The sequence below is a fragment of the Vombatus ursinus genome, unplaced genomic scaffold (assembly GCF_900497805.2).
Source record: "Vombatus ursinus unplaced genomic scaffold, bare-nosed wombat genome assembly UNPS02014785.1, whole genome shotgun sequence".
Classification (NCBI taxonomy): Eukaryota; Metazoa; Chordata; class Mammalia; order Diprotodontia; family Vombatidae; genus Vombatus; species Vombatus ursinus.
In genome coordinates, this window is record NW_020954563.1 from 8,266,848 (window position 1) to 8,280,294 (window position 13,447).

General features: G+C 37.6%; 1 protein-coding gene across 1 annotated transcript in view; it reads left to right on the forward strand.

The window, feature by feature from the left end:
* Positions 1 to 13,447, forward strand: part of SAMHD1 (SAM and HD domain containing deoxynucleoside triphosphate triphosphohydrolase 1) — a 56,635-nt gene that overhangs the window by 32,725 nt on the left and 10,463 nt on the right. Inside the window, exons 10-15 of the mRNA XM_027867103.1 lie at positions 514 to 605; positions 3,615 to 3,730; positions 6,112 to 6,251; positions 9,948 to 10,043; positions 10,768 to 10,872; positions 11,446 to 11,583. Of these exons, the coding sequence (XP_027722904.1) occupies positions 514 to 605; positions 3,615 to 3,730; positions 6,112 to 6,251; positions 9,948 to 10,043; positions 10,768 to 10,872; positions 11,446 to 11,583 (687 nt within the window). The remainder of the gene's footprint in view (positions 1 to 513; positions 606 to 3,614; positions 3,731 to 6,111; positions 6,252 to 9,947; positions 10,044 to 10,767; positions 10,873 to 11,445; positions 11,584 to 13,447) is intronic.

The window sequence follows — 13,447 nt, forward strand, 5'->3', positions numbered from 1 at the left end:
CACACACACACACACACACACACACACACACACACACACACACATATGTGGGATTATACTATAATAAAACCTTGGAACACATATTTAAATATTATGTTATGTCAACAGAATATTTAGGTCAGCTTTGTGGATAAGTATGAAAAAGTTATGAGCAAACCAATAAATATCACAGATCTATCATCCTTATATTAGTGGTACTTGGCTGGCATATATCTTATGCATTGTATAGTGGAAAGAGAGGTAGATTTGGAGTCAAAAGATCCAGGTTCTAATTTCATCTGTGCTACATCACACCTTGTGACCTTGGATTAGTCATTACTTCTTAGAGCATGTTTTTAAAATGAAGGTGCTGAACTAGATCACCTCTGAAGACCCTTCTTGCTCCAAATTCTGTGATCCTATGTTATATATCCTTGTTAAGCTTATACATATTATATGTGCCTGTCTTCATCCCTTTTCTATTTCTCGTACTTGTATGCTGTATAAATTAAAATTTATTTCACAATTCTCTAGGAAGTTGGAAATCTGTATGACATGTTTCATACACGCAACTGCCTTCACCGAAGAGCTTACCAGCACAAAGTTGGCAACATCATTGAAACAATGTAAGGAATTTGCCCTACAGAATTTTCCGTTGTGTATTTATCAAAGTGGATTGAATGTTGCACATGGTTCTGTTTGAGACCTATTTGAGATTCTGACAAAATTCAGATGAAATAAAAAGCATGCCATATTTTAGATAGTTTATAGAGCCAGCCCAACTAATGAGAAAATTGACTTGGAAGAACAAGATAGAGAATATCTAAAAGAGCAAAAGAAACATTGACGGGGGGAGGGGGCAGGAAAGTAAGGAATCAAGGGGAAATAGGAAGCCCTTCCAAATTGTATCATAAAGCATCAGTCATTAAAGCTATTTAGTTCTAGTTTAAAAAAAAATAGAAAGTAGGTCACTGGAACAGACTCCATAAAGAAGTTGTTGAGTTGTGTCCAACTCTTCATGACCTTGTGGACCATACTGTTCATGGGGTTTTCTTGGCAAAGATACTGGAGTGATTTGTCGTTTCCTTTTCCAGTAGATTAAGGCAGACAGAGGTTAAGTGACTTGCCCAGGGTCACATAGCTAGTAAGCATCTCAGGCCAGATTTGAACCCAGGTCTTCCTGACTTCAGGCCCGGAGCTCTATCCACTGTGTCACCTTGGTGTCTCCTAAGATAAAGAAGACACAGAAACAATTGAACTTGATTAGCAAGTGTTCAGTAACCTGCAAAACATCGATTACTTTGAGGAGAACTCTCTCTTGGACAAACATTTCTGGGAAAACTGGAAAGCAGTACAGCAGAAATTATGTTTTAGATCAGTGTCTTACAACATATCTCACAATAGAGATATGACCTGAACAGTAAATGTCATGCCTTCTAAGTGGCGTGAGTGACAGAGTGCTGGGCCAGGAGTCAGGAATATCTGAATTCTAATCCTGCCTCAGACACATAATAGCTGTTTGACCCTGGGCAAGTCACTTAACTTCTCTTTGCCTCTATTTCCTCATCTGAAAAATTAGGGTAATAATAGCACCTACCTTCCAGTGTTGTTGTGAGGATGAAATGAGATAATTGTAAAGCATTTAGCACAGTGCCTGGCACATAATAAGTGCTATATAAATGTTAGTGGTTGTTATTGTTATATCATAAAGAAATTAGATCAGTTACCTTTTACAGCTATATCAAGGGGGTAAATTCCTAACTAAGCAAGGGATAGAGGGAAATCACAAAATAAAAAATTGTAAGTTTTTTGATTATTAGAATTGAAAAATGGTAACATGAACAAAATTAAAGCAACTAGAACAAGAGGGTAGTCAACTAGGGGAACAATCTTTGCATGAAATAATCTTTGATAAGAGTTTAGTACCCAAGATATATAGACAGCTAACAAATATGTAAGACCAAAAGACCCAATAGATAAGTAATCATACAATATAAACAAACATTTCTCAGGAGTTACAACCTATTAATAGCAATATAAAACTCTGTTCTAATTCTGCCGAACCAAGAGAAACACAAATAAAACAACTCTAGGGTTTCATCTCACATCTAGCAGATGGAAAAAGATGAGAAGAATCAATGTTGGAAAGGTTGTAGAAAAACAGGCACATTCATGCATTGTTGGTGGAGCTATGAATAATTGGTTTATCTGTTCTGGAAAGTAATGTAGAATTATGCTAAGAAAGTAACTAAAATGACCCCATAACCCAGAGGTTTCATTGTATTTCAAGGGGATCAGTAACAAAAAACAAGCCCTTATATGCCCCAAAAATATTTATAATGTTACTTTTTGGTAGTAGTAAAGAACAGGGAACAAGATGCCCATTGATTGCGTAATGCTAAAACAAGTTGAGGTGTGTAAAAATACAGACTGTTATTGTGCTATAAAAAAACAATGAATCTGAATACAAAGAAGCATGTAAGGAAAGGCAGAATGATGCAAAGTGAAATAAGTAGAACCAAGAAAACAATAAACACAATAACTACAACAATGAAAATGGAAAGAAAAAAATAATTGAAACTGAATGCTGTGAAATTATAATGCTCAAGCATGGCCTCAGGGAGAGCCATGGGAAGGTACCTCTGTCCCATCTTTGCAAAGGTAGGAGGCTGTGGAACATTGCCCATCATGTTAGACTTTTTTGGTGTGTGGTTTAGTTTTGCTCAACTGAATAGTTTTTTTTTTTAAACAACATAGTAAACATAATTGTTTATCGGGATATTAGAATAGATCAAACAAGTGAGGTAGAGGTAACCAATACTTAATTCAGAGAAGGAATAGCTGCCATTGCCTGGCTTCTGTCAGCAGGGAAGTTGTTAATCCTTCTGCACTGTCATAGGAGGTGGAGCCAGTATAACTGACCTCCCCAAATTAATAATAAAAATTAGTTTTAAGACTAAATTTCAACCCTTTTTACTGAGATTACCAGTAGTAAAATTTCAGTTTTGAGTTTTATATCTTTAGTTCACTGACAGCTTTTCATCTTCCTTTACAGTTTAACACCCTGATAACTAATGTTTGGTGGCTTGTGTATTTGATCTGACTTCAGACATTTAGTACATTTTGGCTGTTGGCATTAGTGGATCTTATGGCTCATAACACTTAGACCCCTTGACCTTGGTTTTGGATTTGGTCAAATTAATCTCCATTTTTACATTTTCCTTATTCTGTGTCGTGATCAAACTCATTGTCCTGCCACTTTGGCCTTGATGTTTTGTGATGTTTTCTCAAGGCTTCCTGGGCCTGCATACATAAGTCTACAAGGTTGGCAGGCTGATAATTGGTTACTTAATGTGACAGAGGCACCTTTTTCCTTGGGACTTTCTTAAGAAAAAGCAGTCTTCATGCACAAAGGCCCCAAGAAATAGGAATAAATTACTTAAGAATTGAAATGAGGTTTTTTTTTAAATTTTTTTCCAATTACAAGTAAAAAACAACTTTTAACATTTTTTGAAAAAAATTTTGAGTTCCAAATGATATGACAGCATCTGCATAAGGTTCCACACCCATAGTCCCCTACCCAGAAGTGAAAGGAAGAAAAGCACTCATGCATTGTGTAAATTAATTCTCAACAGGATTACAGATGCCTTCCTTAAAGCAGATCCCTACATACAAATAGAAGGTGCTGAGGGGAAAAAGTACAAGCTTTCTACAGCAATTGATGATATGGAAGCCTATGCTAAACTTACAGGTGAGATCTAGAATGTTCAACCCAGATCCAATATAGACGAATCAGTCACCAATTTAGAAATCGGTCAAAAGATGGTTAAGTTGATTTTTTTTTTCAGATGAAAGAAGTGATTTGCTATAGAAACAATATTATAAGTGGTAATGAGATTCCCAGGCCAAGAATAAAAGCTCATCAAATCCGTAATGTATTTGGTCAAAAATGAGAAGTTCTATAAACTGTATTTAGAGACTTCAGAAGATGTGTGATTTAATCAATATGGCAGCTAGGTGGCACAGTGGATGGGGGCTGGATTTGGAGTCAGGAAGACCTAAGTTCAAATCCTGGCTCAGACACTTAGTAGCTGTGTGACCCTGGGCAAGTCACTTAATTTAAGTCTGCCTCAGTTTCCTCATCTGTAAAATGGGAATAATAACAGCACTGACTTCCCAGGGTTGTTGTAAAGGTCAAGTGAGATAAAATGTACAGTGCTGTGTAAAGCTTAAAATGCTATGTCTTTCTGTGCTTTCAGTAGACTATTTTTTAAAAGTTATTTTGACTGTCAAAAAAATTATCACTTGGTAGCCAAGTTTCCATTGATGCTTGTATTTGAGCTTAGCTCAGCTGGTTTGTACCGCAGACATAGAGGCCTTCACTAGGTTCATATCTGAAGCTTTTGTATCTTAGACTTTTGCAGCATCTTGAGGATACACTCTTCTCTTCTGACACTGCCACCACTCTGGTGCAGGCCTTCATCACCTCACACATGGAGTATCACATGCTTCAAGTCTTTCCCCACTCTAGTCCACCATCCTCCATTGAACCACAAAAGTGATTTTCCTAAAAGGAAAGTCTCATCATGTCATTCTCTCCTTCCCCTGACTCGGTAAATTCCAGTGGCTCCCTATTGCCTCCAGAAGCAAATACAAAATGCTCTGGCACTCAGATGTGCTCTTCAATCCAGTGACATTGGCCTTCTGTTCTATGAACAAGACACTCCATCTCTCGAGTCTGGGCAATCTCTCCGTCTGTCCCCCATGCCTGGAATGCTCTTCTTCCTTTCCCACTCCTGAATTCCCTGACTTTCTTTAAGTCTCTACTAAAATCCTGCCTTCCACAGGAAGCCTTCCCCAACCCCTCTTAATTCCAGTGTTTTCCCTCCTAATTATTTCCTAATTTTTGCTGTGTATAGCTTTCTTTGTGTATCTGTTTACTTGTCTCTTCCATTACATTGTAAACTCCTTGAAGGCAGGGACTGTCTTTTGCCTCTTTATATATTCCAGTGTCTGGCACATAGGCGGTGCTTAATAAATATTTATTGAAGTGAATAACATAGGACCTGCCAGAGACTGTGCTCACAGCAAAAACTTTGTAAAACGTAGAGTCATTTCCATACTATCGAAAGACAACTTTAATAGAGGTCTAACCACATACCCAACATTTATAACATTGTTTATATAGGAAACTGTGCTCCAACATCCAACTGGGGTGCCAGTAACACACCACATACCAAAGCCATGGTGGTCAAAGGGAAGAAACATTGAGGTCATGTTGACCTCAACTCCTCCCTGCTTCCAATATCTAAAAAACATCCCTGCCACAATCAAAGCCACGAAAAAGGAAGTAGATTTTCCCAGTGTTCTGATGAGAGTCTGTCCTAAGCATTCTGTTAGAGGAAGCATGTTCTGCAACTTGCATTCAATTAGGATTAGTTTGCTCTGACCAGAAATGTAGAACGCTTCATTAGAAAGCTGCAGTTAACCATTGTTCTTTCTTTTGAAAAAAAAAAAAAAATTGAAGACAATATGGACCCTCAGGACCCAGAGAAGAAACCCCCTATCACAAGATCATTATCAGAACCTTGCTTTCTTCTCACCTTGTGATGAGTCATAAAGGAATACTGGAAAAATAAATGACAGTGATATCATCCCCCCAACCCAAAAAACTTTGGTTTGGTAGTAGTTCTAAAAGATGAGAAATGTATCAGAGATAGAGAATGGGAGAGTAGAAAGAGTGATGGGCTTAGGCCCTAGTACCTAGGATTCAAGTCCTTGCTCTAACATCACAAGTTGTTCAGGCTTTTTGAACTTGAGGTTCCTTGTCAGTAAAATGGGTATAATAATACTTTAGGCTTTATGAGGAAAACACTTTGTAAAACAAAAGGCACTATGTGAATAATAGGCACTACCATCATCATATAAAACTGAGGAGAAATGTATTATTGTGGACTTTGGTGCCTATAGTAGAGCATAAATTAAGGAACCTAGATTTGAAGATCACTTATTAAAACACAAGACTGATTTTTAGCAATTCCTTGAAAATTATAAATACATCATTCCTACACATCTGGATGATTTATTGGGCTTTGGATAGTAGGATATGAATTGTTGTTTTGATTTTGCCAGATAACATTTTTCTGGAGATTTTGCACTCTAGTGATCCCAGATTGGCTGAGGCACGAGAGATTTTACACAAAGTTGAATGTCGTAGACTATACAAGTTCGTGGGTGAGACTCAGCCAACAGGGGAAGAGAAGATTAAAATGGTAAGTAGAGGTAATGGTAACTCTCATCGTTAATGGGATGCTTTAAAGCCCTTCAAATTATACACATAAACCTTAATTTTAAATTTCACAATGTGGGTTTCTGATTTATAGATAATTAATAGTGGTCCTCTTAATGTATTTCTTCTCATCATAAGTCTCTAGTATCACATAATATGTGATCAAAGAAAATCTTTAACTTTATTAAATCAGATAACCTTCTCAGTCTGGTTCTGTTCTCTTGGACTGTTTCTAATGTTTTCCAGTTTAGATGTCCACATCTCATTCTGCCAGCTGATGACCTCAAAGAGTTCTCTTTCAATTAGACAGAAATGACTCTCCCTGCCTAGCATAATAGTTGGAGACAAATTTTCCCTAAATTTGTTTTGCTATTAGGTTTATACCAGCAAAGTCCAGCCTAATGCATGTGTAAGTGCCAGAATTCACCTGTGTCGCTGAGTGCGTTTTTTTCTGAAATTGTATAAAGTTTTTTCGTTGTTGTTGGTTAATTTGCTTGCCCTTCTATTCAATGGCATTTTAGGTCCTTCTGAGACTATATGGAAAAAGATTCTGAATTCATAATGCCATTTTCCCCTTCTGAACTTTGCATCATGAACAGCTAGGTCATGAAACACCAGTCTGAAAATAGCCCCATATCTGTGTCATGCCTGGTTTATATGGTTTTTCCTCTATTTTAAGCTGTTGGTGAGATCTTAGCCCAGCTCCCCTCAAGCTGGGTCTGAAGCTGAGCTCCTCAAACTTCATTGCCATCTTGATTTTTATTTGGCTACCCGAACCATCTGATCACAGACCTTAAGTAGAGTGTCCTCTCTGCATTGCGAGCAGCCAAGTAGATCTAAGTTGAATTAAATGTGCTGATGAAAGAATGATGGATGAAGCTTTCAGAAGTTCACAAGAGCTCCTGTATCACCAATCAGCGTGATAAGCCAGAATCCTGAAAGAGGGGGCCAGGCTGCCAAATGCCCCAGGATCCCCACACTCAGTTTTAAAAGACTTTAATCTCTTGTCATATTTTTCTCATGTGGTAACTAATACATCACTGCATAGGTACTAGGCCCACATTTCATCAGGTTCCTTTTATTCCTACATTTGATAGAAAACTTCCTCCCCTTGCCACTTTTATCTGTTATGTGACAGAAAATTAACAATAACTGAGGAAGAAATCAGAGCTGTATGATTTACTGACAAAACAGACATAATAAATGGGTCAGTGGACTCCCCTGAATACATAGTGAGACAGATTAAATAAATAAGACTACTTAATGAAAAGAAAACTATTAGATAACCTGATTAATAATTGAAGGAAAGATTAGGGAGTTTCCAGGTTGGGAGAGGCAGAACGAATAGGTGTAGTTCCCTGAAATCAGAAAAAGAGGTATCTGTATACTCTCAGAGGAACATGGAAACAATACGTGGTTGACCAATGCAGGGCCAGTTTTCAGATAAGACATAGAGGTTGCTTAAGATGTGTACTTGTGAGAAAACTCTCTGTATCAGTCTTCAGTTCTGATTGGATTTCTGGTCATTTTAACCTAGGTGCTTAGTTAAGGGTCTCCAAGCAAGAGATTAGAGGTAGTCCAGCTTGCCAACCATGCAGGGCTAGATTTGAACAATGCAATAAAGTTGTTTGGTTTTTTCACAATTTTCATAATTGAATAAAGTTTTCTCACAAGACAGAAGTTGGACTAGACTCATAAATGAATAGAAAGGGAACTGAACCAGATCCAGAATCGAGTCACAAGATGGAGTCATTGAAGTTCACTCAATTCCCACAATTCCCTCAATTATCTATTTTTTAAAATGTATTGATGACTTTGTTTTTTACATCACAGTTATTTCTGAATATTCCCTCCTCCGTTCCCAAATTGAACTCTCTCATAACAAGGAAAAACAATTAGAAACAACTAGTATATTAATTTTATCTGACTGTGTATGCAACAGTGTGTCCTCCTGCCTTGCCAAGAGGAAGAGCTACCACATTTATCTTGTGTGGTGTCTTAGAACATCCTGAGATACTATGCTTAATTCATTTCCATAAACATTACATGCCTACTACATTTAAGGCGCTGTTAGGCATTGAGATTACGAAGGTTTTTTTCTTAAATGATATATCCTCCAAGAGTTCATAGGACAGGTGCCCTAATAAGTCTGAGAAAATGAGATAGGCTATAGATTGAAAAGGAAGAAGAAACCTTAGGGGCAAAGGAGACATTCATAGTGCTTTAAAACATTTAAGGAAAGAAAGATTACTCCCAATTTGGTCTGGGAATGGTGGGGGATGAGGGAGAGGGATCAATTTTAGATGGTTTATGGAAGAAGTAGCATCTGAACTAGGCCTTAAAGGAAAAGATTTTTACATACTTTTTTATTAATTTTTTATATCATCTACATTTTCCACTGTATTCTCTCTTCCCACCCCCTTCCAGAGAAAGAAAGATTCAGCTAAACTAACTAGCAGATGGAAAAGTCTAGCATTATGTGCTGGGTACCTGATTCGTGATCAGCTCTCACCTCTGCAAGGGGGAGGTGTCATATATATCTGTTCTTTTAGGTCTAATCCTAGTCCTAATTTCCTAGCTTTCAGTATTAACTACTGTGTTGATTTTTCTATTTATATTGTAGTCATTGCATATATTGTTCTGGTTCTGTGTATTTCATTTTGCATCCATTCATATAAGTCTTTTCATTAAAACAAACAAAAAAGCCCTTTTATTTATTTTTGTTCTGAACTTTAAGAAATACAAGATAGACTGAGAATTACATATACATGATAGAACAAAAGTTATAAGGCTCTGTTAGGCACAGAGTATATAATAAGATCAACCTTTAGTTTTCAAAGCTGTCCTCCTGGCTGCTTTTCTTTCTTGCCTTCCTTTTGTTCCTTTCTCGTTTGTTTTTTTTTTTTTTGTTTGTTTGTTTGTTTTTTTTGCTAGGTAGTGAGGTTAAATGACTTGCCCAGGGTCACACAGCTAGTAAGTATCAAGTATCTGAGGCCAGATTTGAACTCAGGTCCTCCTGACTCCAGGGCCAGTGCTCTATCTATTGTGCCACCTAGCTGTCCATCCTTTCTCCCCATTTTAAAAAAGATACCTCAATACCCTCTTTTGCTTTTTTTCCCTACCCTATCCCTATGTCCCTTCATCTTCCCATTTTTCTCTACCCCCCCATTAGAAAAGTCTTTATGATAAATATACAGTCAAATTTCCACATTGGCTGTATCCAGAAATGTCATTTAAGTCTTTCCACACTTCTTCTTATTCACTATTTTCATTGTTTCTTATAGGAGAGTAATATTGCATTACATTCATTTATCACCATTAGTTTAATCGTTCCCCCAGTCGATGGGCATCTACTTTGTCTCCATTTCTTTGCCACTATGAAAAAATACTGGTCTAAATATTTTTGTGTATTTGGGGTCATTCTTTTTGGCAATAGCTATCTTGGGGTGTATGCCAAGTAGTAGAATTTCTTTGTCCAAGGGTATAGATATTTTTGTCACTCTTCTCAAAATTCCAAATTTCTTGGAAGAGAGGGATTTTAATGTGATGGAGAGATGAGAGAGTACATGGGGTGTTTACATGACAAAAGACCTTTGAATGTGCTTGTTAGCAATATAAACCGTCTGTTCTAGATTGAGTTATCTTCTACATAATAAATTCAGAATCATTTCTTTCCTAGGAGGAATATGATCAACTTCCAAAAGATGTGGCTGCATCCACACCACAAGGTATAGCCCTGAGAGTTGAATTAAAGGCTGAAGATTTCATAGTTGATGTAAGTTGCTGGCGCTGTGATGTCATTAATGATAGTAATGTGTAAGAGAGTAGCTGTAAGTTGCTTACAATTGTCCACCTGTCGTTTAATCTTTTATCATTTCAGGTAGTTTAGAAGTGTGACATTTTTACTGGTTCTAACCTCCCATTCTAGAAGGCTTGAGTTTTGTTCTGCCTGAAATGAAAGGGCTGTAAGCTTAGCTGCCCATATCAGGCAATATATTTGGAACGTGGATTGGGCTGGATGGCTTGTCATTTATAGGGGTTTATAATAATTGTCTTTTATGACAAATTCTTGTTCATCTCTAGGACAGTATTTGATAAAATGTCCTTGGTCAGAAGAACAAACTCAATTATAACATTGTTCCTTAAAGGAAAATCCAATTCGTTTTAACACACAGTTTCCAGGAATTCAAGAGCAAGAACTCTGTGTGTATTTCTCATCCCATAGCCAAAGGAAATGATTGAATTGATGGACACTTAGACTTACTCTACCAAGTAATAGTATCCACTGTGCTTCTAGGAACTTTTTGACCGGGCTTAAAATTTTTTCTAAAATTCCTTTGGTTCATTTTTAGCAGAACATTTCTGTCTAGCTATGTTATTCTGTTGGTCTTCGTCATGGTGATGGGCAGCATTTCTTGGCTTGCCTCTCTAAGCTTAGTTAATGATAGAGTATTATTCCTATTGCTGTTGTGTAACTTTTTCTTTTTTCTTCTGTCAAGGTTATCAACATGGATTATGGAATGAAAGAAAAAAATCCTATTGATAATGTTCGTTTCTATTGCAAGAGTAACAAAAGTAAAGCAGTCATGATTACAAAAGATCAGGTAAACACCCAAATTAGGTAAAAACAAGTTTGCTAGCGTGACATCTGGCAAGTCTGTGTACCTGTCTGACATTTTTATTGCTATTCAAAATAGTTTGATTTTTTTTTCATCTTCTTTTAGAGATATACTTCATTGTGCATTGTGGGACATAATACTTAGAAAGGAAAATAATGGGGTGGGGTTTGTTTTTTTTTTATAAATATCATTAGTGATAGTATGTGAGGCGGGGCAGCTAGGCGGCTTAGTGGATAGAGCTCTGGGCCTCGTGTCAGGAAGACCTGAGTCCAAATCCAGCCTCAGACACTTATTAGCAGTGTGACCCTGGGCAGGTCACTTAACCTCTGTTTGCCTCAATCCACTGCAGTAGGAAATGGCAAACCACTCCAGTATCTTGGCCAAGAAAACCTCATGGACAGTATTGGTGTGATATAGTCCATTCAGTCACAGAAGAGCCAGATACAGCTGATCAACTGGACAACAACGTTAAAGTGGGAACATAGTTGGTGGGGAGATCTAGTATCTTATCTATTTTGTGATTCAAGAAAGAAATGATGAAATCTTTCTTTTGAAAAGGTTTCACAGCTTCTACCTGAAAAATTTGCTGAACAGCTTATCCGAGTATACTGTAAGAAAACAGATAAAGAAAGTTTAGATGCCGCCAGTAAATATTTTGTTCAGTGGTGCATGAACAAAAACTTCACCAAACCACAGGTAAGTTGTTTATTACTCTTTCCTAAGTAAATTCCTTCTGCAAGTGCAGAGATAGAAGGATCCTTTCTCTTACCTTCTTTTCATACCTTTGGAATCTGACAAAGCTGTTATTTTAAATTAAAATAATTTGATTATCATTTTAAAATATAAAACTTTATTTTTTCTTTATTAAATGTGGAAACCTGAGTATTACTTTAGTGAGTGTGCTAATGGAGATGTGATGAGCTCCCTTCCACCAACAATCCTGTCTCTAAACCTCTTCACTGATAATCTTCTGGAACAAAAGTTGTCTTTGCTAGATATATCTTTCCTTACCTTCTCTACCACTTTCTTTGATTTGGCTTCTGCCCCACCAGTCTACTGAAACTGACTTTTTGAAGGGTCTTAATGAGAACCTAATCATCAAATCCAGTGGCCTTTTTCCTGTCCTTATCCTCCTTAACTACTTCGTCACATTTGACATTGTTGAGTTTCTCGTGTCCTGCCTGCAAACATGCCAAGAGTGTCATGTTTGTAATAAAAGTAAAGACACTTATTATGAACCCCTATAATTTAAAACACCAAGATTACAGCTCTTTCAGCCCAACACATGCTGCATCGTTTTCACTGCTAAATTTCTAGAAAAAGCTGTTTGTACTCCTGGCCTTGACTTCCCACTCATTTCTTAACCCCATGGCATTTTAGATTCTGTCCCAGCCACTCCACTAAAACTGCTTTCCCCAGGGTCACCAATGATCTTGTTACGGCTAAAAGCAGTAACTTTTTCTCAGTCCTTATCCTTCTTGACATCTTAATGTTTTACACTGCTAACTTTATCTAAGTATTCTCTCCTCCCTGAGGTTTGTTTTGCATGTTATGTTGTGAATCTCTTCCTGCTTGTTTGGCCATTTCTCAATCTCTTTTGCAAGTTCATCATGTCCTGCAAACTGTGGGTGCATGTGGGTGGGTGGGTGAGGGTGTAGCCCCAAGGCTCTTTCTTGGGTCTTCTATTCTGGACCCTCTCTCTTAATCTCATTAGCTCCCATGGATTCTGTTGACATCTCTGTCCAGATATTTCTCACATCTACATATTTAGCCCTTATCTCTCTTACGAGCTTTAGTCCAGAATCTGCACCTGCCAGCTGGACGTGTTCACCCAGATATGTCCCATAGGCATCTCAAGCTCAACATATTAAGAACAAAACTCATCCTTTCCCCTTTCTAACTTCCCCATTTTTGTCAATTACATCATAATCCTTCTAGTTACTGGGTTTCAGCCTAGGAGTCACCATGCTTGACCCTCTGTTCTCACTTAGCCCTCCCCCTACCTGGTGCCTAATCAGTTGCCAATTCCTGGCACATAGTAGGCACTAAATAAATGTGTGTTGACTGGCTAGCCCTCCCTAGCAGATACTCTCTCTAATCTGGACCTCATTTCAGAAATTCAATACTCTGTTTCTCCTTCTGCCTCTCTGAACTCTCTCCCCTTTTCTGGTTCCTTTTATTCTTTCTGAGCCTTTAGGGTAAGTATTTCTCCGAGGTACGGCCCTTATTCCTCTTCTCACTTGTCTTCTAAACCCTAGCAGCTTCTTTCACTTCTGTTGCTTTGGGTACTAACTCTATTCAGATAATTCCCAAATCTGTTATCTTTAACCTTATGTCTGTATCTACCTGTTTCCCCAGTGTTTGAACCTCAACATGTTCAAAATCAAGCTTATTTTCTTTCCTCTTAAGTCTACCCATTCCTGATTTCACGTTTGTCAGTAGCATCACTCTTCACCTTCTCCAAATGTCTGAAACCTTGGTGTTCTCTTTGATCCTTCCCTTTTCCTCACGTTTCGTAAGTAGTTAAGTTTTGCTAAATCTTATCTGTGCAACGTCTTGC